Source organism: Bufo bufo, chromosome 9 (genome assembly GCF_905171765.1).
Source record: "Bufo bufo chromosome 9, aBufBuf1.1, whole genome shotgun sequence".
NCBI classification, from domain to species: domain Eukaryota; kingdom Metazoa; phylum Chordata; class Amphibia; order Anura; family Bufonidae; genus Bufo; species Bufo bufo.
Genome location: NC_053397.1, coordinates 44,610,428 through 44,636,293, shown reverse-complemented (window position 1 = coordinate 44,636,293; position 25,866 = coordinate 44,610,428). Strand labels below are relative to the sequence as shown.

General features: G+C 46.0%; 1 protein-coding gene across 1 annotated transcript in view; it reads left to right on the top strand.

The window, feature by feature from the left end:
* Window positions 1-22,169: 22,169 nt before the first annotated feature.
* Window positions 22,170-25,866, top strand: part of CNN3 (calponin 3) — a 28,441-nt gene continuing 24,744 nt past the window's right edge. Inside the window, exon 1 of the mRNA XM_040406608.1 lies at window positions 22,170-22,323. Coding sequence (XP_040262542.1) covers window positions 22,267-22,323 — 57 coding nt within the window. The 5' untranslated portion in view covers window positions 22,170-22,266. The remainder of the gene's footprint in view (window positions 22,324-25,866) is intronic.

The following is a 25,866-nucleotide window of genomic DNA, read 5'->3' as shown; positions in this document are numbered from 1 at the left end:
GGACAGACAACACAGACTCAACATATAATCCCAGGTGGGCGACAACAGGAGACAACAAGAAGCCCCACAGGGATCCGGAGGGAAGCACTCTGGAACGACAACCAGGATTCACAACTCCAGTGGGTCAGTATAGATGTCCAGGCAGGAAGCTCTATAACTGGCAACAAGAGAAGTGTGAGGGGAGGATATAAGGAGGTTGGGAGTGGCAGACAAGAAACAGCTGAGGAGGAGAAGCTACGGATCCCTGATTGAGACAAAAAGGATAGCAAGGCAAACACAGAAAACAATCACTAAGAAACAACGTGATCTTTAGATATAGAGCGCGCAGCCACCCGCTGCGACCTCCTGACCCCGGGTATAACGGAGTCAGACGTGGCTCTTGATACCCTCGTGACAGTTCTCTAACGAGAAGAAGATGTCAGAAAATATTCACATCCAATCGGCATCACAGATGTGGGCTGCAGCTTGGCATTTCAATCCATCCTAAGGTCTTCATTCAATGGGGTTGAGTTTGGTTCCCAAATTCTGACTCTGCTTTGAACACATTTGCAGCTAAAATGAGTATATACCGTCAAAATTTCTGTTCAATGGGAGAAAGGAATCCAACCCCAAACTAGGAGATTATAGATCTAGACCATTGTTCCTCTTCCACCAAACTACACAATTAGACATAAAGCATTCCCATTCATCTGTCACACTGGTGAAATACATTTCCGCTGCTCCAGGGTCTAAAAGCTGGATTAGATTAGACAGCCCGATTCTGTCGGCAATCACCTGCTGGCTAGTGGAGGACACCACTGCTATTACATGCAGCGATCTCCTCCTCAGTACAGGGAGGAGCGATCGTTACACCATCGCTTATCCCTATACTGAAACATTGTTTGCCGGCAGAAGATCGTGATTGGACTGCCGTCTGCAAACGATAATTTTTAAACCCGTCACAAGATTTGGATTGCCTGATGAACGTGCAATCGGCGGCGGTATTACGCTACCAGCTCATCGAATGCTCCTTATCGATCATCTGGCAGAAAATCTGCCCGTCTAGTACAGTCTTAAAGGGGTTATCCAATACTATAAAACTGTCCCCTATATGCCGGGTTCCTCACAGTGAATATACTCACCCTGCTCCCTGCGCCGCTCCTGGTTCCCGCACCACCGCTGCTGCTTCTCTCCGTACGTGGATGAAAACATGGCAGGCGGGGATGGGGACGCCCTAGCATTGCGGGTGGCAGACGGCTATCTCTCCTGACCTCCCGCACACATTCCCACTCAGCTTGGCAGAGCATATATGTATCCTGAACATGGGGGAGTGTAGAAAGCCACTTCCAGACTCATCTGATAGCAGCTTATCTCCTAGAGACCAAGAGGATCCAGTAATTGATCCAACTGCCTGATCCTTACCTCACCTAACATTTGCTGTCCGGAGGCCAACCACACACGTTAGGCTACTTTCACACTCACGGTTTGGGTGGATTCGTCAACGGATCCGTTACAATAATACAACCGCATGCATCCGTCATGAACGGATAAGTTTGTATTATCTGTAACATAGCCAAGATCTGTCAGAGAAAACGGATCAGTTTGGCTCAGTTTCGTCAAGCGGACAGCAAAACGCTGCAGGCAGCCTCCAGAGCGGAATGGAGACTGATCGGAGGCAAAGTGATGCATTCTGAGCGGATCCTTTTCCATTCAGAATGCATTAGGGCAAAACTGATCCGTGCTGGCAGTTTGCAGTGAAGATCCAGAGGGGTGTTACCAGTCTGACACTATCCACTCGGTGCAGCCAGTGTAAGATTGTGCGGGGACACTCCCCCCCTCCCACAAACACACACACACTGGTAACTCTCATCTGGAGATTCCTTGCAAAATGCTAGTAGTTCACTCATAACTTCTAGCAGGAATAATAGAGTCATAAGAATAGATGCTCCAGAATTGATATCACAGGAAGAGAATGCAAATAGTTACTAAAACAGACATGCGAGGAGAGGGGACGTGTCCTCTTTAAAGTCTCCACCATGAACCTTATGATCAACAGTTACTTCCAGAGGTAATAAAGACTGCAGTGGTGAACCCACTAGATAAAAAGGGTGTCCACACCCTAATACCTGTGTAGAGTATAATAAAGAGCGTCCTAGTTAAGATGCAGTATTAGTATATAGCCTTAATAACATGTATCATTATACAGCGCATTGCAGCGGATGTTTCCATTTATGAGTAACAATTATGGTATTATCTGTAATCCATCTATAGCAAAGAAGGTTTCTCCATCAACATAGAAGAGGATTCTTTACGGTAAGAGCAGTGAGACTATGGAACTCTCTGCCTGATGAGGTGGTGATGGTGAGTACAATAAAGGAATTCAAGAGGGGCCTGGATGTATTTCTGGAGTGTAATAATATTACAGGCTATAGCTACTAGAGAGGGGTCGTTGATCCAGGGAGGTATTCTGATTGCCTGATTGGAGTCGGGAAGGAATTTTTTCCCCTAAAATGAAGAAAATTGGCTTCTACCTCATGAGATTTTTTGCCTTCCTCTGGATCAACGTTGCAGGATGACAGGCCGAACTGGATGGACGGAGGGCTTTTTGCAGCCTTACAGACTATGTAATATTAGTGTATACATTATAATATATATTAGAAGGAATTAATGCGGGATCGGTGCCGCTACTGGCAGATGTTCCATATCATTCTCCAGGACACAGACTATCCCCCTCCTGATGCCGAATAACATAAGCAATCTATAGGGAAACAAACCCGGCACCAACTTATGTTTAATCTGGCATTTTTAAAGTATGCGAACAATGTGCACATAACTGGATGTAAACTGCACTTGATCCATGAAATATTTGGAGTTCCAGTCTTTATGCATGCCATTATAAGCTGTAACCAGATAGTGGATATTGTACAAAGGCTTTAAGAAATGTCCTGCAGGGAGAGCATGGACCACCTAAAAAAGCCACCTGCCGATGATGCATAAAGGTGCTATCCTCCTCCTACGAAGGGCAGAGGTGGAAGGTGCTGTTGACCAGGATTGCCAACCGTCCAGAAGGGCAACTTTTTTTTTTCTTGGGCCGTAAAAACAAATAGATGTGTCCGTGATTTTTTTTTTTTTAGGCTTGTGGTGCTTGATTAGATTATTTTGGTGGTAATTCTCATCATTTTACAGCTCACAGTAAATGCTGGTAATGAGGTGTTATCAGTATATAGAGCTGTAGACATGTACTACTTATAATCTTTATAATTCATTATGGTTTTCCGTGATATAGTGTTGGGCGCAAATATTCGAATCGCTAATATCGCCACTTCGAGAATTCGCACAGATTTAGAATATAGTGCTATATATTCGTATTCTCGAATATTCGAGATTTTTTTCATCAGTAACCTCCCTTCTTGCTTGTGGGCCAAGGAGAAGGCTGCAAAGTCTTTGTCTGAGCTTAGCAACATCCCTAGCAACCAATAGGAAAGTTGCCTACCCCTTACTATATAAGAAACTCCCCAGCAGCCATTTTCTGCTGTTTTTTGCAGTTCTGAGAGAGACCGCAGTGACATTGCTGTGCTCTGTGCTTTGCTGTGTCATTACATTAGTTACCGTAGTTAGCTCTCTCTAATAATAATAAAATCCCTGTGTGAGTGTGCTGTGTCCGTGTCACCAGTTTTGTACTGGGCATGCGCAGCGGGGCGTCCAATCAGGACACAGCACTCCACACACACACACACAGCGCTCCATAACTGTTTAACCCCTTCCATGCTGCGGTCCTAAAGGGACCGCTGTCTGGAAGGGGCTAACCATCGGGCCGCTGCTCTGCCCTGGCAGCGGCCCGATGCTTGAAGGGTTAAGCTCCCTCCCGCCCCACTGTGTGCGGCTGCCGCTGGCCATCAATGAGAACAGAGAGGAGTAGAAGGGAGGGACTGTGGTCACTGTGCCACCAATGAATATAGATAATGCTTGAATACAAACGTAGCATGCGTGTGCTGGCCATATCCCATACCCGGCCTCTATGTCACTGCGATCCGCCGCAATTAACCCCTCAGGTCCTGAGGGGTTAATTGCGGTGGATCGCAGCACGCAGTCATAGAGGCCGGGTATGGGATATGGCCGGCACACGCATGCTACGTTTGTATTCAAGCATTAACTCTATCCATTGGTGGCGCAGTGGCCACAGTCCCTTCTACTCCCCCTCTTCTCAGTATTATATTAATTGCGGTCCCCGCCCCCACCCCACAGTGAGTCCCTCTTCCCCCCCCCCCGGTATTAAATCATTGGTGGCAGTGTCCCCAGGGTCCCCCCTCCTCACCCATTGGTGGCGCAGTGGCAGCTTCTGATCGGAGCCCTAGCAGTGTAATCTTGGCGCTCCGATTGGTTACCATGGCAGCCAGGATGCTACTGAAGCCCTGGCTGCCATGGTAAGCTCCTTGCTGCTGTGTGTACTATGCAACGGGCAGGGTGTGAAGTCCTATTCACCCTAGCAAAGATCTATTGGGATGAATAGGACAAAGGTTCTAGCCCCTAAGGGGGCTAATAGTTAGTAAATAAAAAGTAAAAAAAAACAAAAAACTTCCTATATACACACATAATTGGTTAATAATGTAAAAAATAAAAAACACTAAACATGGTTGGTATCGCCGCGTCCGTAAGGACCTGATCTTTATAAAGATCATGTTACTTTTACCGCATGGTGGACACCATAAAAAAAAAAGAAAAACTATGATGGAATTGCAATTTTGCCCACCGCACTTTCCAAAAAATGGTATAAAAAGTGATCAAAAAAGTCATATGTATCCAAAATTAGCACCAAACCGTCATCTCATCCCGCAAAAAATGAGACCCTACCTAAAACAATCTCCCAAAAAATAAAAAAATATGGCTTTCAGAAAAAAAGAAACATAAAAACATGATTATTTTAAAAAAAAAGCTTTTATTGTGTAAAATAAAATAAAAAAATGCACATATTAGGCATCGCTGTGTCCGTAACAACCTGCTCTATAAAACTAGTATGTGATCCAACCCGTCTGGTGAACGCCGTAAAAAAATAAAATAAAAAATGTGCCAAAAAAGCCATTTTTTATCACTTTACATCACAAAAAGTGTAATACCAAGCGATAAAAAATACATATGTGCCCTAAAATGGTACCAATCAAACCCATCATCTCTTCCAGCAAAAAATGAGACCCTACCTAAGACAAAAGCCCAAAAAAATTAAAAAAAACTATGGCTTTCAGAAAAGGGAAACACAAAAACATGATTTTTCTCTAAAAAATGTTTATTGTGTAAATCCAAAATAAAATTAAAAAAATAGACTTATTAGGTATCACCGCATCGTTACGACCTGCTCTATAAAAATATCACATTATCTACTCTGTCAGGTGAATATTGTAAAAAAACTAATAATAAAAACTGTGCTAGAACAGCCATTTTTGGTTACCTTGCCTCATAAAAAGAGTAATATATATATATATATATATATATACATACACACACACACACACACACAATGCACAACTAGCTGTAGCAAAAGATTTCTATACTGCAGGAATAACCCTAATAATACCACGCCCGCCACACTGCTCACACCAGCGCTCCGACCAATCAGGACACTGCGCTCCACATGCCATCTGCATTGCCCACACCTGCACGCCAGCAAGCAGGTCGGAGCGCCACCATTTCTGTTCATCAGTCCCAGCCGCCATTTCTGTTCATCAGTCACAGCACTATCAGCCATATAGAGAGGAGCCCCTGTCAGCAGTTTGACCTACCAGTCGCTACCAGCAGTCTCAGCACCAGCAGTCAGTGCCAGTCATACAGCCACAGCCACCAGTCACAGTGCTAGCAGTGTCAGCCACCAGTCAGTGCCAGCCATCTCAACCATCAGTCAGTGCCACCAGTCAGTGCCAGCAGTCTCAGCCACAGCCACCAGTCAGTGCCAGCAGTCTCAGCCACAGCCATTAGTCAGTGCCAGCAGTCTCAGCCACAGCCGCCAGTCTCGGCCACAGCCACCAGTCAGTGCCAGCAGTCTCAGCCACAGCCGCCAGTCTCAGCCACCAGTCAGTGCCAGCATTCTCAGCTACAGCCAGCACTCAGTGCCAGCAGTCTCAGCCACAAGCTGCAGCCAGCTGTCTCCGCCACAGCCACCAGTCAGTGCCAGCAGTCTCAGCCGCAGCCACCAGTCAGTGCCAGCAGTCTCAGCCACCGCCACCAGTCAGTGCCAGCAGTCTCAGCCACAGCCACCAGTCTCAGCCACCAGTCAGTGTGGTCAAGTTCCCTTGCAATTTAATATAGACTGTTCCTACTAATGTTTATGCACTACTGTTCTAGCGCCTGTTATTGTAACGGGTTTAATGTCTAGTATATATATAATACAGATAGTCAGTGTAGGTTACATGCTGATATAGTGCAGCTGTTCCAGTGCAGGGTGTTAGGCAGTGTGATAGGTTCTGCTGTCCATACAGACATGCTACAGACATTGCTACACTACCAATCAGTAATATGTAGTCAGACTTGCTAAAATGTGAAGTTGCACATATTGCACCAAAATATGCGCATCATTAATTGCCGATTGCACAATCGCGAATATATTGGAGCACTCTATCTGCATATAAAACTATTGTGATGTTCTGCCGTGCCAACCATTTTCTCCAGTCTCAGGAAACTTCTAGCAGCTTGAAAAATGTAGCAAAAGTGACCCACGCCTGTATGGAGCGCGCAATACGCGCATATTACATTGCCGTTTTTCACAATCAAGAAAATAATGGCGAATTCGAATATTGCCCCTGCCGCTCATCACTACCGTGATATTGGGATAAGTTGACCAGAAAAAATACATTTCTGGTTGGCAATCCTGCTGCTGATGCTAGTCTATATGTCTGGTGAAGGACAGTTCCTGGGCCTGGACTACCTCACTGCGCAGTTAATAGTAACACACAGAACGGAAGCGGTTAAAACCAACGTTCATCCCTACTCAAGCATGTGGGTGCTTTGCTCGCTAGATTCATTTTCCCATCTCATTCTACACTTCTTGTATCCACGGTTACGACCACCTTGTAATCCAGCAGCGGTGGTCGTGCTTGCACACTATAGGAAATTGCATCAGCCTATGTGAGTTCCCACGGTCCCGGCCACCAGAAGGGCCGGCGCTTTTTGATATAGTGTGCAAGCAAGACCACCGTTACTGGATTACAGGGTGGTCGTAACCGTGGAAACGAGCAGTGTGTAATGTGATGGAAAAAAGACTCAAGCTAGCAAAGGAAGCAATATGAACAATCACAATACATTAGTAAGTGCCTTGTATTAACTTCCTCTACATGATAAATGCCATTTGCTGAAGCCCTTTAAAGGCCAAATCAGAGGCTCCGATAATGGAGTAGGTCGATCACCACTGACCTCACAGCGTCTTATAGTCTCCTGTAGCATCTTGAGCTGCCCTGCCCTCTCTTTGTCCTTCTCTTTTAAAAATATATTAGGAAATTGCTGTGTCTGCATTTATCGAAAATTTTTGTTGAAACGCTTCCAAACCAAGTATACGTTTTAACCATTTCACACCATTTCAAAGAAGTGTTTTAGCTGTAAAGTGAAATAATCGGCGTGGATTCAGGGTTGTTATGTTTAATGGAGTATTTTATTGGATGTAAGTCTTTGTTCTTTAGGATAAGCTGCAAACACATTGAACAAGCTGTTTCAGAGAATGACAAAACCACATTAAAGGAGGATCATAGGATATACGGTGCCAAAGCGTCAACTGTACGGTACTACGTCTTCTTCTTGCTGTCTGCTACAGTAAATATGCTTCTAAGGCTTCATTCACACCTTCCAGAACGAGGAATTACTTCCCTCAAGTTCTTAAACTTTCCTGGTCACATGGAAATGATAAACCCAAATCCCGGTGGCCATCCACTGGAATCAATGGTGGCTGGACAGTGAAATGCCGCGTTTTATGCTTCAGGCCAAAAGCCGTCCATCCTTTATGAATGTCACAAACTGAGCACTTTTCATAAGTTTTGGAGCAAAACAGATTCTTATCTATAAGATGCCGGGTATCTCTGCGCAGTGCTATTTTACGTCCAGCAAAAGGAAAAAAAACAGAACAGATAAAACGCCACAAAAAAAATGCTAACCGCCATAGGTGTGACTGCTATAAGGGGTTTAACAATAATATGAAATCACCTTCGAGTCTACCGTCTACCAGAATCACAGAAAGGGCTCATGCACACGACCGTTTTTTTGGTCCGCATCCGAGCCGCAGTTTTTGCGGCTCAGATGCGGACCCATTCACTTCAATGGGGCTGCAAAAGATGCGGACAGCACTCCGTGTGCTGTCCGCATCCGTTGCTCCATTCCGTGGCCCCGCAAAAACAATATAACTTGTCCTATTCTTGTCCGTTTTGTGGACAAGAATAGGCATTTCTACAAATTGCGGAAGGCACACGGGCGGCTTCCATTTTTTGTGGATCCGCGATTTGCGGACCTCAAAAAACGGAACGGTCGTGTGCATGAGGCCAAAGGGGGATATTTTTGAGTGCCTAGAGCTGCTGAATGACAGCACTGCTTAAAGGGGTATTCTGAGAGTAAAGTATTGATGACCAATCCTCAGGATAGGTCATTAATATCAAATTATTGGGGGTACGACACCCTGCACCCCTGACGATAAGCTGTTTGAAGAGGCCGCGGCACTTGGGTGATGGCTGCAGCTAGAGATGAGCGAATGGAAGCTGACGAAGTGGAATCCGTTTTGAATTTCAGGAAAAAATTGATTCGCAACGAATGCGAATTTCCTCGCGCTTCGTGGTAACAAATCGCATTTTTCCTAAAATGGCGGCTACGCGTGTGAGGACTGAGGACATGGGGCAAGGAACTCTGGGAAGGCGGGATCACCCAGATTGACATGCCTGCATGCAGCCAATCAGCAGCCAGCCAGCCCTGTGATGTCACAGCCCTATAAATACGGCAGCCATTTTAGATTCTGCCATTTTCCAGCGTTCAGAGTGAAGGGACAGATGTGTGAAGGTGCCAGGGACAGCAATAGGAAAAACGATTGTGGAAAAAAAAAGAGAAAAAACGATTTAAAGTGCAGGGAAAGCATAGGGAGGAATTATTTCACAGCATCTTAGTGCAGGGAGAGACGTCAGAAGGCGGAAAGTGATTTACAAGTGCAGGGAACGATTATTTGGGGATCCAAATAGTCATTATACAGCTCTGTCATTCCAGCTTTTTGTTATTGGGCTGCAAGTGTTATGTTGAAAAGCCTTTAGTGACTTATATCTTAGTATCTTATTCAGTACTACAATAAAAATATATACGCATTTCACTTCTGCAGTTAATTCTGGTGAAAGCGTATCGGGGCGTATTTCAGTAACAAAGAATAAAATATACACACTGCAATGTTGCAGTTATTTCTGGTGAAAGAGTATAGGGGCGTATTTCAGTAAAATAAGAAAAATATATACGCACTGCACTGTTTAATTGTTTTCTGGTTAAAGCGTATAGTGGCCTATTTCATTCCAACAAGAAATATATATTCTTAGGTCACTTCTGCAGTTATTTCTGGTGAAAGCGAATAGGGGCGTATTTCATTAAAAAAAGAAAAATATATATGCACTGCATTGTTGCAGTTATTTCTGTTAAAAGTGTATAGGGGCGTACTACAGTAAAAAAAATATATATATTCTCAGTCCATTTCTGCAGTTAATTCTGGTGAAAGCGTATAGTGGCCTTTTTTCAGTTCAACAAGAAAAATCTATGCTCAGTTCACTTCTGCAGTTATTTCTGTTGAAAGCGTATAGGGGCGTATTATAGTAAAAAAAGGAAAAATATATACGCATTTCAGTGGTGCACTTATTTGCGGCAAAAGCGTTCAGTGGCCTATTTCAGTACAGAAAGAAAAATATATTCTCAGTTCACGTCGGCGGTTATATGTCTTGAAAGCATGGCTGGGAGTCAGCAGGTTGGCAGCAGTGGGAGGTAGCCTTGCCACTCTGTGGCCTCCTCATGCTGCTGCCATCTCCACACTATGTCACCTTGTCACTCTGTGGTCTCGTCATGCTGCTGCCATCTCCACACTATGTCACCTTGTCACTCTGTGGTATCCTGCTGCTGCTGCCATCTCCACATATATATATATTATGATACAACAAATATACAAAAAGTACATGAAAACAATGAGAACCTTCTGATGCTGCCGCCACCTCCGGACTCTGTCATTGTGCCACTTGGTGGCCTCCTCATACTGCTGCCAACTCCAGACTCTGTCATTGTGCCACTCGGTGGCCTCCTCATACTGCTGCCACCTCCAGACTCTGTCATTGTGCCACTCTTTCAAAGTGTTTTTTTTTCGGTAATGTTGATGGGTGACTGCAAAACTCTTTTTGCTGTATGAACCAAATGACGTTGTGGTGAAATTTATTCTTTCAAGTTAGTTTTTTTCTGTGAAAATGAAGGGTGACTGAAAAACTCCTTTTACTGTATGGACCTACTGACGTCGTGTGAGATATATATTATGAAACAACAAATATACAAAAAGTAAATGAAAACAATGACAACCTACTGATGCTGCCGCCACCTCCAGACTCTGTCATTATGCCACTCGGTGGCCTCATCATACTGCTGCCATGTACAGACTCTGTCATTGTGCCACTCGGTGGCCTTCTCATACTGCTGCCACCTCCAGACTCTGTCATTGTGCCACTCGGTGGCCTTCTCATACTGCTGCCACCTCCAGACTCTGTCATTGTGTCACTCGGTGGCCTTCTCATGATGCTGCTGCTGCATCCGCCACCTCCAGACTCTGTTATTTTGCCACTCAATACCCTTCTCCTGATGCTGCTGCTGCATCCGCCACCTACAGACTCTGTCATTGTGCCACTTGGTGGCTTTCTCCTGATGCCGCCACCTCCAGACTCGGTCATTGTGCCACTTGGTGGCCTCCTCATACTGCCGCCACCTCCAGACTTTATCATTGTGCCACTCGGTGGCCTCCTCATACTGCTGCCAACTCCAGACTCTTCATAGGGCCACTCTGTGGACTTCTCATGCTGTTCCCACCCTCCCCACTTCATGATTGGGCCACTATTTTGCCTTTTGGCCTGGCTGACATAATGATTTATTTGACCTTTCTTCTGATCTGACAGGAAGGAAGGAAAAATGAGACGCACAATGGATCCTGTCTGTGTAGCAGCTGTAAGGCCTGTATGGTCCATCAGAATTTGCTTATGATTTGGTAGCCAAAAGCAGAAGTGGGTACAAAAGACAGAAGACATGCAAATATTCCATTCACGTGTCATCTCAGTTTTAGATCCACTCCTGTTTTTTTGGGGCTTTAGCAATACTGATGGATTATTGAGCAAATGCTGACCGAGTAAAGGCGTATGCTCAACAGGCAGGATCCGTTTTTTTGTGGATTATTGTTCTGACGGATCAGAGGAAGGGCAAATTAATCAGTGACTCTGTCCGGGGGGCTCTACTTGTATACGCGTTTAATAGAACAGGTTCTGAATTAAGCTACTTTCACATTAGCGGCAGGGGACTCCGACAGGCTGTTCTGGCTAGTTCACGTGTGCCCCCGGACTGCCACTCCGTCCCCATTGACTATAATAGGGGCGGGGGCGGAGTTCTGGCGGCGGCACGACTTCTACCGATCAGGTATTGTTAACTTATCTTGAGGATAGGTCATCAATATCTTACTCCCAAAGACCCCTTTACCTCCACTTTGTGTGGCTGTACAGTGGACGTTCTGTGCCTTTTAATTAGGCAACCTCAAGAAGTCACTGTCACATGGCATAAGCTTTTGGAGGACTGTCTAATTCTAGGGGCTCTTCTAAACTTGAGATTTCCATCAGAAACCACCAACACAACATCAACCTTTTTGACTTAAATTCATAAAATAATCATATAAACTGTGTCTAGCTGGCATTTAATTACAGAATCTCCGAAAAATATCATGATACCACGAACATGGCAAACACTGTCTGAGTGTTCTTCAGGAATCAGCTGCTGTTACAGGCCTCAGGGAATAACTTAAGTGATGACTACTTTTGTAGAAAATTCCTCTGCGTTTCTTGACACCTGCAGTAGTATAAACTAGTGTAATCCTGACGATGAACCTGCTCCTGGGGTACGTCGGAGTGACAAGTCTGTGAGTCATCGTAGACTGTAATAAGTGTCCGACAAATTACAACGAGTCAGGTCTAACCGGTGACTTATTCTTAACATGTACACGGGATCTTCACTGTAGGTTATGAAGAATTAAACTTCACTGAAATCAGGACCATGACTAATAACGTCTAGTTCTGGTGCTCAGACGTATCTGGAACAGTCACCACATTTAGCTGCTTCCACATTTTAATACCATTATCTGTTCAGACTCTTATGATATCATACTCTGAGACAAAAAAAATAACAATACTGTAAAAGCCACATGGTGCAGAGATCCTCAAAGTCCACCATACATCTGGGAGGTCCTGGAGGCTGGGTGATAGACAAGCATTTGTAACCCGTTTGCCTGGAGAAGACCCAAGATTCTTCAAAGGTTTAATGCTTTCCATTTCCACCAGGTTCTGACAAGAATACACAATGTCCAGCCTTGTCATTGAGAAGGTCACAGGTTATGGTTCATGGGATATGGTTAAAAGCCTCAGTAATTGGGAGGCAGTTTCATGTTCTGCCTAAAGACATTTTTGGAGAACGATCAGTAGGAACGTCTTTGACAGTCACCACTGTTTCTGTAGACTACATGATTTCTCCCACCAAGATAAAAGCCATAGAGTACCAAAATGAATCATAAAAATATATGTACAGTGATGTGGAAATGTGTGTACCCCTTCCAGACATCCTCGGTTGCCACTAAATGGACAAATGGAACCTCATATATGACTTTACCTGTGATCATTGCAATGCCATCCGGCCCATAATTGGATATCAGCCCATAGAGGAATTTAAATTTTTAGCTCTCTCTAGGGTTCAAGTCAAGACTTTGGGGGTCATTTATTAAGACCAAAGTTTTAGACGCCGTTCTTAATAGGGCCCTGCTCGGGTGGTGGATCCACCGCAGTTATGTAGAGGCGCCGGCCTCTACATAACTTTGGCGGATCCACCGCTGCTTCTAAATCTACGCCAGCTCCCTTGTTGTCTTACATTTAGACCATTTTCTCCGCCTAAAACAGGCGTAGAAAATAATGAATGAGACGGGCCTGCTGACCCATCCCCTTTCCACGCCCACTTTTTTAGACCTGGAGTGAGCAGAGAAAAGTCGCAGACTGCGGCGCAAAGAACTTTTGCCCCGCAATCTGCACCAAGAATATGCCTAGACATATTCCTGTTAGTAAATAACCCCCTTTGACTAAACCAATCCAAAACTTTGATTTTGCTTCTCTTCGGTCATTCAGATACAGACTTTGGGCTCGTTCACACGACCGTTCTGTTTTTTTGCGGTCTGCAAATTGCGGATCCGCAAAAAAAAAACGAAAGCCGCCCGTGTGTCTTCCGCAATTTGCGGAACGGAACAGGAGGCCCATTAAAGAAATGCCTTGCGGGACCACGGAACGGAGCAACGGATGCGGACAGCACACAGAGTGCTGTCTGCATCTTTGGCAGACCCATTGAAATGAATGGTTCCGTATACGGACCGTATGTGGAACGCAGAAAACGGCCCGTATACGGAACGCAAAATACGTTCGTGTGAACGAGCCCTTTGTACCAGGAAAGCCATGCCATGATCCTCTATGCCCCTTTTAATGTGGCCAAATGTTTGCTTATACTGTATAAACCCTTACGATGCATGGATATTAAAACTAGTAGGCTAGGATATGCCATCGTAGTGTCATCGTGAGGTTTCGGCCAATCATGAGAATAAATGATTGCCGTGCTAGGGTCCACAGGGCATTCAACCCCTTTTACCTTCTTTTTAAAAACAGGTGGGGTATTGAATAACAAGTCAGTGGTCCAAGTGACCCTTTAAAGGAGAACTCCACTCAAATAAAAAAACTTTTACTAGTACAAGACCTGAAATCTGTTAAAGAAGACTTGTTCCCTTTCCCAACATCTGTTTTAGTAACTAGTTGCATCCCCCATGTAATAACAATTCTGGAGCATCTATTTCTATGACTCTATGAAATGTCATTCCTTTATTATTCCTGCTAGAAGTTATGAATGAATTACTAGCAGTTTGCAATGAAGGTCCAGATGGGTGTTACCAGTCCAATCAGTGCTGCCGGTGTTAGACTGTGCAGGGTCACTCATCTGGACCTTCATTGCAAACTGATAACAATTTATTCATAACTTTTAGCAGGAATAATAAAGGAATGGCACATCCTAGAGTCATAAGAATAGACGCTCCAGAATTGTTACTATATGAGGAATGTAAGTAGTTACTAAAACAGATAAGTCAGGAGAGGGGATACGGTAGGTCCTCTTTAAGTAGGTGCAGTAATTAGGCTTGAGTGACTTGAGCTCCGAATCATAGATCCGAAGTCGATTCATTCAAAAACTTTGTTGTTAATGCTGTTTCCGTACGGCATTACAATGTATTGGCTCCGTGTGTCCAAAGTTGTGCAAGATTTCGGTGAATGACTTTGGCATTCCTATCTGCATATTTAAAATCCAGTACCAAAGCCGACTTTGGATTCCTATTTTAGAATTATTTTAAATACGCAGATAGGAATACTGCACTCATTCAATGAAGTCTTGCACAAAGTTTGGCCACACAGAACCAATACATTGTAATGCTGTACGGAAACAGCATTAGCAACAACGTTTTTGAACAAATCGACTTTAGATCTATGATCTGGAGCTCGATTCACTCAAGCCTAGCAGTAATACAGGCCTTGATTTTTACCCAGATGAACATTAGATAAAGGCTCCATTCACACGTCCGCAAATGGGTTCGCATCCGTTCCGCAATTTTGCGGAACGGGTGCGGACCCATTCATTTTCTATGGGGACGGAATGGATGCGGACAGCACACAGTGTGCTGCCAGCATCCGCATTTGCGGAGCGCGCCACCGATCTTCAGGTCCGCAGCTCCGCAAAAGATAGAACATGTCCTATTCTTGTCCGCAGCTTGCGGCCAAGAATAGGCATTTCTATAGGGGTGCCGGGCGGGTGTGTTGCGGACCCGCAACACACCACGGACGTGTGAATGGAGCCAAACTTTGCTTTGTCTTCACCGGAAAAAAGAGAAAAAATCCCCCAGTGAGGATATCAAGATGTTAAAAAGGTCAAGTGGTAAACCCATTAATCAGGTGAAGGAACATTCCCGACTGCCATACAAGGAGACGCATGAGGTCACGCTCCGCTGTTGTAGACATTTCATATGTGTCTGCGTGTTTTCATGGAGACGTGACACTTTGCTGAATCACTGTTACCTTACACCTAGAAGAAATGGTATTTCTGTAGAGCTTTTCTGACAATGATATTTTAACTGGAAGTGAACTAGAAAAAAAAAAAAAGGCGCGATATCCCGGCCCGACTAGTTGACTATTGACTAACATTTACGCCTGGAAGCAGGCGTAAATGATGTCAGGGACTGTAGTAGATTTCACTCCAAGTGCACGGACTGCTGAAGGGTGCACCTAATTTATGCCAAGGTCTGCACCTCGTCATAAATTGGACGTATCCTTCAGCAGCGGCAGGGGATATCAAATGATAAACGACCCCCTATATATATCTGCTTCGTTTAAAACACGTGTGATCCTCAGGATGCTTTTCGGAGGAGAGAGTGTTTTCTTTTTCATTCTTTAGGCCTCATGCACACGGCCGTTGTTTTGGTCCACATCCGAGCCGCCATTTTGGCGGCTTGGATGCGGACCTATTCACTTCAATGGGGCCGCAAAAGATAAGATGCGGACAGCACTCCGTGTGCTGTCCGCATCCGTTGCTCCGTTCCGTGGCCCCGTGTGTGAAAAACCTGGAAAAGAGTTGGGGTTTATTGTATAAATTATTAGCCCCTCAAAATAAATATTTCCTAATTAAGAATCAATTAAAATAATGTCATTTTTAGCTCGCTGTATCGGTCTTGCACCTCATAAGTAAATGACTGACTCCTTGCAGCGTTGGGTCTGAACTTCTGGTTTGTGGGGATGTCAGGATCACATAAGGCTAGTTTCACACTAGCGGCACGGACCTCCGGCCAGGGGGAGCGGGGGCGGAGTTCCGGCAAAGCACGGCAGCGCACTGCAAAAGGCTGCCGGAATAAAACTACGACATGTCCGACATTTATCCCGGCAGCCTTTTACTGTGCGCTGCCGTACCTCGCCGGAACTCCGCCCCCGCTCCCATTATAATCAATGGGGACGGAGCGGCAGTCCGGGGGCACACGGTCACTAGCAGCAGGACGTTACTGTTCACCCGACGGAATAGCCTGCCGGAGTCCCCTGCCGCTGGTGTGAAAGTAGCCTAACCAAGAGGCTCAGTCATCAGGGAATTGGATCATTTACCTACTGGTCACAAGACCTATACAATAAGATTATTTTGGACATTTTTTAAGGCTCATGTTTAGAAAAATATTTCTTTTTAGGGCACTAATGATTACTTTTAAATAAAACAGCCTGTTTCTGGTGACAGATTATCTTTAAAGGGCATCTGTCAGCAGTTTTGTCCCTATGACACTGTCTGATCTGTTCCATGTGCACTTGGCAGCTGAAGGCATCTGTGTTGATCCCATGTTCATATGTGCCCGCATTGCTGAGAGAAATGAAGTTTTATTATATGCAAATGAGGCTCTAGGAGCAACAGGGGCGTTACTGTTGCACCTAGAGACTCAGCTCTCTCTGCAACTCCCATGCCTTCTGCACTTTGATTGAGGAGAAGTCAGGACCAGGTGTGTTCACATTTACACTGCCTGGCCCTGTCAAAGTGCAGAGAGTGCTGCAGTTGCAGAGAGAGCAGAGCCTCTAGGTGTAACGACAACGCCCCCGTTGCTCCTAGAGGCTCATTTACATATAATAATACATCCTTTTTCTCAGCAATGCGGACACATATGAACATGGGACCAACACAGATGTCTTCAGCTGCCAAGTGCACATGGAACAGGTCAACCAGTGTCATAGGGACAAAACTGCTGACAGATGCCCTTTAAGAGAGTGCAGTAAGGAGGGCATGGCTATGTGGCAAATACTCTGGAGATTTTCTACAGTGGGTTTGCGTGCGGAAAATCTGCAACGTTTATACTAGCAGCACAGCAGATGAGAGCTTCACATATCACATCCACACGCTGTGGACGTTTTCTGTAAGAAAATCCGCATATACTGTAACTTGATGTGTCGTGTAGATTTTAAAGGCAATGTGTTATCAGAAAATAACCTATTGTTTAAATCATGTTTTTTATGTTCAACTGAATATTTTAGAAATGTGGATGGTTTTTGTTTTCATTTTCCATATCACTTCCCACTCTTAAAGAAAAAGAAAAATTACCCTAAAATCATGCAGTTTCTGCACTAGGCCTAACAATATATTAAGACTTTCTATCCTGTACAGGTAACTTTTCAGTAGTCATCTCATGATCATCACAGGCAGGATGACAATGACAGATAACACAGGATCCACCATTCACTATAGGTGATATCAGGGCTGATCTACTCCCTCCTGACCTCTGAACAGGTCACCGAGAAAACTATCACATAGAAGTCAATGAGGTCTGCTCCTGTCGTGTCGTTCCTGGAAGTAATGTTGATATGAACACTGGTTACACTCCCAGTAATCTCCCAGGTCAGACAGTTTCATAGGTACAAACCTGCTGACAGATGCCCTTCAAGTTCATGCTCTTATGGGAACAAGACCTAAGGGTAACTTTATTTCCGCCCCATTAGAAACATTGTTGCACCACAACCACCATATCCAGGGGCAGTCAGTCATCAGGCCTCCCTTGCTGCAGTATTTTCTCTGGCCAAAATTCCGGAACACTTGCCGGAATGCCGGCATTAATTTCCATTGAAATGTATTAATGCCGGATCTGGTACCAAGTGTTCCGGAAATTGCTGCATTGGCAGATCCGGTTTTCCGGTCTGCACAGACCTTTAGAAATGTGAAGAAAAAAAAATACTGGATCTATTTTTCCGGATGACACCGGAGAGACCGAGCTGGTATTTTAATGCATTTGTCAGATGGATCCGCATACGGATTTCCGGATATGGCTGGCAGTTCCGGCAACGGATTCTTCTAACGCTAGTGTGAAAGTACCCTTAATCAGATTGAGAATCCACAGGTTTTACCCTTCTTCTTCTCCTTCTTCCTCGCTTTACTTCTGGATTCACCAGGAGATGGGTTCTCATCTCCATATCTGGTGGTTGTGCCAGATTGCTTCAAGAATCTGCTAAAAACTATGTAACCAAATCTCCTTCCGTTTTCTAGTAGGGGACCTGTCCCATTTCAGTAACCACTTACATATGACTCTACGTTGCGACTCTATTATTCTTACTAGAAGCTTATGCATGAATTGCCAGCAGTCTGCAACACATGATCATCTAGAGATGTTACCAGTTGGGGGCGTGTCCCTAGACACTGTCTGACATTATCCAATCAGGGCTGCCAGTGTCGTCAGTCTGTGCAGGGACACCCCCCCCCAACTGGTAACGCTCATCTGGACCTCCCATGCAGACTGCTGCCAATTTGCGGACTGCAATACGGATACGGTCGCGTGCACGAGGCTTTAAACAACAAAATAAAGTAGCTCAGTTTATCTGCAGAGCAGTCAGGGTAGGGACTGCAACCAACATCTATCCTTTGGGTTGGTAAAAAAGAAAATGAACAGACTGGTGGTCTAGAACCAACCTCCGACACTCCAGCTGTTCAGAAACTACAACTCCCAGAATCCTCCTTTCACTTCCTTCGGAGTTTAAAGAACAGTAGAGTAAGAGCGCATGCTGGGAGTTGTAGTTTCACAGCAGCTGGAGTGCTGAAGGATTTCAGCCCTTCAAGCAGATACTATGAATCAGTTCCTGATATGGCAGACTTGGGGTGCATTCCGACGACCGTATAAATGGATCCGCATCCGTTCCGCAATACGGACCCATTCATTTCAATGGGGCTGCAAAAGATGCGTGCAGCACACCGTGTGCTGTCCGCATCCATTGTTCCGTTCCGCGGCCCCGCAAAAAATATGTAGCGTGTCCTAGGCATTCTCTATATAGCGCCGGCCATGTGCGGTCCGCAAAATGCGGAAAGCACACAGCCGGTATCCGTGTTTTGCGGATCCGCAATTTGCGGACCGCAAAACACTTACGGTCGTGTGAATGCACCCTTGGATTGAGGCATCTGGTCCGAACCTAATAAATGTCTCCTGCTTCCATGTCCCCTTATTTCTATCCTATATGAATATCTGGATGTCTGGGCATCTGATTGATCCTTTGGGATTTTACTGTTCTACCCTAGTCCTCAGTCCTGGCGGACATTATGTACTTTGTTCATTACCATGATGTTCTCCCCCTGCGCGGGGCTCTTTTAGCAAATTGCGCACCTCTCTTATTGCAATAAAGTACCGTAATTATGAAGCAATGATGTGACAGTACAGTGAACTGAATGACCCTGGTGAGAAATCCTAATCAATGCAGGTGAGTCAGCGACAGCTCATCCTGCGCATCCACCTGCCATCCTCCTCAGTAACACAACTGCACATGGGTGGATCCCGCACTGGATGGAGTAATGTCAGCAGCAGGGATGTAAACTGGGTTCTCTGGGACGATCACAGTGAACTGCATCCACTTGTTTAAAGGGAAATTTCCTTTGATGGGTCCTTTTCATCCACTGGCTTCACAAACTTCTGAGCACCCCTCCCAGAACAAAAGGGAGTCTGACGAGCCTGTCCCCGGGGATTAATGCGGCTGACGACCTCGCACTTTTACTTTTCACTGTGGGAATAATATCGTACACAGTATGGGGGGTGGAGGAGCAGTATATACTGCCTAGGTGTAGCTTTATATAATCCGTCACACGGGTCTGCCGTACCCTCTCCCGGATGCCTGAGGTACCAGGCGGCTTTGGCCTCATGCACACGACCGTTCCGTTGCAATTTGAGGAACGAAACAGGCGGCCTATTGTAGAAATGCCTATTCTTGTCCGCAAAACGGACAAGAATAGGACATGTTATATTTTTTTTTGCGGGGCCACGGAAGGGAGCAACAGATGCGGACAGCACACTGAGTGCTGTCCGCATCTTTTGCGGCCCCATTGAAGTGAATGGGTCCGCACCCGAGCCGCAAAAACTGCGGATTGGATGCGGACCAGAACAACTGTCGTGTGCATGAGGCCTTTTGTGTGATTGGCGATTTCTACTAACCTCTGTGGCAGGAGTCAGCAAGCCAGCAGTGACAAAACTACCACTCCCAGCGTGTACTCTTGCTCTGCTGTTCTTAGAACTCCCATAGAAGTGAACGGGGCTTGCTGGGAGTTGTAGTTTCACTACAGCTGGAGTGGCGGAAGGTTGCTAACCTCTGCTCTACGGAGCGTGAGGGCACATGACAAGCGTGTAAATCTGGATGAACTCCACTGACGGGGGACACGTATGACCAGCAAATTCTCAATACATATCCCCATTAGGCTAGGATCAGATCTGCAGCGGATTTTCCGTTTTTCTGTTCCAGTCTAGAAACTGAAAAATATATAAAAACAAAAACAAAACAAAAGCACTTAATCTGTCACATGAACGATACCGACGGCGCCTGTCGGACCACACTGACAATAATGGGGATTGGTCATTCTGATGGACAATATAGGGTAACGTACCATATTGTCGTAATTTGTGCTAATGTGAACCCAGCCTTACCTGGGCCTTGTATTATTTCAACAGTTCCTTGGCTCCTATGGTCACATGAATTAAAGGGGTTTTCCCACAAACAATATTCCCTACCCACAGGATATGGGATAACTGACTGACCCACAGGGGCCGACCTCTGGGACCCATCACGACAATTGGGCCCTGTCCCGTGTTTCCCCATGTGAACCAAGCAGCGGTTGTGCATGTCCACTGTCGCTCCATTTAACTCTATGGCAATTCTGGGGACAGCCATGGAAAGCACTTGTTGGTGGATAGCTCATGGAGTCCCTATGTGCCTGTGTTACTGATGTATTAGCAGCACGTGTGCCCCAAAATCTGTGAGGAACACCCCCACGTGCCTCCATCAGGGGAATAGTTTAGGGGGTGCAGGGATAGCAGTTGCACTTGGGTCCTGGTGCCCAAAAGGCCCCTCTTCCAGTGATATTACAGATTTACGTTGGGGACCAGGGGCTTTGGGTTTCACCTCTGGCCTCTGGTCCAGTGCGGGACCCATTAGACTCTATGGGACTGAGCGAGATCCTCTTATCTCATTCACTGCCACTAATCTGCATGTGGAGACCCGCCGCAATTTTTGCAGGGATTGCAGCTTACAGGGATTGTTCACCCCTGGGGGCCACACATGGCTGGACCTGTGGAGGAAAGCCTATTTACTGCCTCCCTGCTGATGGGTTCCAGCTCCTTCGGTCCCCCTCCCTACTGATGCCGCTCTCCCGGTGTCAACATCGGGTTTGACACGGGTAACGTGGCCTCCATGTCTCTGAAAACAATGAGAGGCCGAATACACTCCATTTTCACGTAGATTTCCGTGCAGTAAATGCGCCACAATGCTGGTTGAAAGTCAGCGGTGTGAACACGCGTCTATTATAAATCCGTACAACGTGGCACCAGGCTTAAACCTGAAGTGGAGCTGGCATTTAGTCTGGACTGAATTTTAGGGCACAGTTTAGCGGAGATTTATTCAAAACTGGCTTAGTTGCCCATAGCAACCAATCAGATTTCAGCTTTCATTTTTCTGAGCTCCTTTAGAAAATGAAAGGTGGATTCTGATTGGTTGCTATGGGCAACTAAACTAGTTTTCCTTTTCACCAGTTTTGATAAATATCCACCCATTATCTTCAGAAGGAGGCACATGCACATCCATCCTACTGTCAGCCATTGCTCAGCCTTCAAAGCCTCAGAGGGACAAGAGCCCGAAACCAGCCAGTCCACCCCGGGCGCTGAGGGGTTAATGAAGGAAAGTCTCATTCCAGCAAACAATCCCGCAAGCTCTGCTGAGGCGCTGACCAATAGGAGAGCGCTTTCACTTTATTCCCCCGCCCCTCGCAAGAAAGTCCTCGGCTCCGATTGGCAGAGGCGCGTCGTCCCCGCTCATTTCTGCTGGAGGACACGCCCCCTTCACGATCCCTTGTCGGGAGCAGAGACTAGAAGGTTCTGTTCGCGCCGGTTCAGTGTCGTCGCCGGAGCCGCTGGGAGATAAGTGACCACCGGGCGTTATACAGACAAGGGCAGGAGACATGGCCAACTTCAACAGGGGACCGGCCTACGGGCTCTCCGCGGAGGTCAAGAACAAGGTAACTGCTGCCATAGAACCGTTATACGAAAACATCCCCTGTGTGGTCCATGTTTGCAGCCGTGCAGATGTTGGGTGTAGTAGTTCCACAGCAGTCTATTCATCACCCCCTGTGTCCCGTGCAGGCTCAGCAGTCAGTGGGCTGAGCCCCCTCCTCACCCTGCAGCTGCACATAGAGGTATCATTACCCCAGGGAAACAGTAAGGAGCCCCCTGATCAATACCAAAGTCCTGCCGTCCGATAACACGATGAGGGTTGTTGTCATCTCTGTAGCCTCTTCCTCCACATTTTGGATGACTTTCCCAGCAGAGCAGCATCCATTTACAATTTAACCCTTTTGTTACTTTTTATTTTTTTATATATATATTTAAGCAAAAATGGGCTACTCTTTATTTATTTTATACTGCCTGGAGGCCATGGAAGAGAGGACAATCCGTGTGTGACGCAGCTGTGCTCAGCGCATCCCGTTGGGGTGAAAACATAGAAATTGGGACAAATGCCATTTTCTTTGGGGATTCGGCTCAAGCAGAAAAGTTTTCAAAGTTTCTTTTAATTTCTTCTCGACAAATATAACTTTTTTCTTTTCCCCTCTGTCCTGGGAGTCGTCTTGTACGGTTGGAGCCCTTTGATCCGCTGCCTCTGAACCTTCTGCTCTTTGGAATTTCTTTAAATAAAAAAATAATAATCTGTAACGTCAGCAAGAAGCGTCTACGTGTCGCGTGGATTTTTAAGCGTTTTCTGCAAAATTGCCCTTGGGGACGTGACGCAGAAGTAGGGCTCGCTGATGGAGAAGGTGTTGCTGTCTGCTGGATGGTAATTTCGCCTTGACTCCATAGTCTGGGAAAATTCTGTAGGGGGGAAAACAAAAATCACTTTTCACCCCCCCCCCCCCCCTTTTCTACCGCCCCTTCCCCCCCCATCACATTCCAGGGGCATTACCTCACGGCTTCTGGGCAGGGGAACATCCAGTGGTGTGGGCTCCGCACACAGAATCCTCATTGTCTGTTTCCAGCATCTCCAGCCAAGCAGCAGAAGCACAAAGCCTTGCTGCTGGTTTCCACATTTCAATAACCCCTTCAGCTCTGCGCCACTTTCTCCGGATCCGTCTGTTATCACTGCAGATGGGCGGAAACCAGACGGAAAATCTGCTGGCTGGAAACATGTGTTAGGCGCTCGGTCGGGGTGTTAAATTTCCCCAATTTCTGCAATTTGGGGCAATTGTCCTTGGCATCCGATCGGATCCCTCCTGTCATTTGTTCTTATTTGTTTGCCAGGAGTAACTACTGCACCTTCCATCGACGCACACTCCTTCATTATACAATCGCCAATATATCGCATCCTCTGCGGTGACCTCCGTTTTCTATTGCGCCGGATTGTGTCGTAGAAAACGGATCCGTCCCCATTGACTTACATTGTGTGCCAGGATGGATCCGTTTGGCTCAGTTTCGTCAGACGGATACCAAAACGCTGCAGAATGCATTAGGGCAAAACTGATCCGTGAACTGAGCCCTGAACGGATCTCGCAAACGGAAAGCCAAAACGCCAGTGTGAAAGTAGCCTAATCCGCTGCGTGAGAGAGAGCCAAGCCCCGTTCCGGACAGCAGAGACACGGAGCATAACTTTATCTCACTGTGATTTTGTAGTAAAAAGATCAGAGAGGCACGGAGCATTATCAATCATGTTACTGCTCCGTGTCTCTGCGGAGCGGGGCTTGGCCTCTTTCACGCAAACGATTACCCGCACGGGATCCGCTCGTGTGAAAGAGCCCTTAGTGTTGGAAGCTTCTACTCCTTCAGTCTCCGCCCTTCTTGATACAATGTAGCGGATTTGAAGGATACATTGTATCATATTTTTAAAAATAATTAGATTATGTCTGATAAAGGAGTTGTCCAGGATAAGGGCCCATTCACACAACCGTATCCGTTTTGCGCTCTGCAAATTGCCGAAACCAACCACGTGCGTTCCGCATTATGCGGTCCTACTCATTCCCTATGTTAGAAATGGCTATTCTTGTCCGCAAAACGGACAAAAATAGGACAAGTTCTATAGTTTTTGCGGGTGCGGTGTTCTGTCCACATCTTGTTGCGGCCCTGTTGAAATGGATAAATGTGCATCAGATGTGGACCAAAAATAGTCGTGTGAATGGGCCCTAAGAATAAAGGCCTCTTTTGCATGTCTATAAGCTGATATTCGTGAAGGAGCCGCGTTTGGTTCACGCCTCCGTGTGTCATCTGTGCACAGATTTGAGAACGGGTGGCATCCATGTTGTGCCCATGGTTTTCAAGGACCCATAGACTATGATGTGCGTGATGGATCGGTAATCACAGACAAATATGTGGCGTGTCCCCACCGGGCCCACGAAAACCACTGAGGTGTGAATACACACGTTAGTCAATGGATACGTGAGCGATCTGTGGAGACCAGGGACAGCACACATCTGTGATTCAGTGAAAGAGGCCTTACGTGTCAGCTTTCTTCCGCAAACAGCGCCACACCTGTCCATAGGTTGCGTGTGGTATTACATCTCCGCTTCAATCACTTCAATAGTGTTTAACTCGTGACCGGTGTGCTGCTGCTGCTCCTCGAGGAAAGCGGGCACGTGTCTCTAATCTTGTGCAACCCCTTCAAAAATTGCTGTTTCGGGGAAAGCTGGGTGACGACCACCTTGGACACCCCTCATGGCTCTCTAAGGATACCACCCTTTTATATAGTGGGGTCTGGAGATGTAGCACGGTGCGGCCAGCATGTAAACCAGGTGACAACCATTCTGGGCGTTGTACTGGTAGCAGTGATGGTTGTCATCCAGATCAGATGATGGCTGACTAGAATAGTGTGCCGTGTGGTTGTACCCTTACAGCTTGTCAGAAAGGGGCTACCTCTTAGTTTGGGGGTGGGGCCCCCACTTGAGATGCTGTCCCGTGGCCTGTCTACAGGGCGGACTCTTCCTTCCGCAGTTGTATTGAACGCAATTAAATCTTCCCTGGGATGTATCGCGGCGTTGTCATTAGTTGCATCTGAAAACAAATGTCTCAGCGGCAGTCCATTGTGTGACTGCTGCTATCAGTTGCCGGCGACCCCCTACGACCCAGGGAAACGGCTGCGTCTTATTGTGTTTTTTTTTTTTTTCCTTTTTATTACATTGACTGTAAGAGATCATTGAATTTTTCTTGGCGCTCTCCTCACTGGCTGACGGCGAGAACTTGTACGTGGTAAATAAGGCCTCTTGCACACAACCGTATGTCTTTCTGTTTTTCACTGATCCGTTGTTCCGGGTTGTGTGTTTTATTTTTATTTTTTTGTTTCCTCTGCGTATGGTTTCCATGTGAAAAAATGGATCGCAAACGGAAACATAAAATTTGTAATTATTACTGTAATGTTTGTAAACAGTAAACGCGTGGGCATGGATCTGCAAAATACGGATGTGTTCTGTATGCATTCTGTATTTTTTTGCGGATCTATTGACTTGAATAGCGCAAAGGAACATTATTTGCGGACAATAATAGGACGAGTTCTATCCCTTAGCGGAACGGATATACAGAAATGG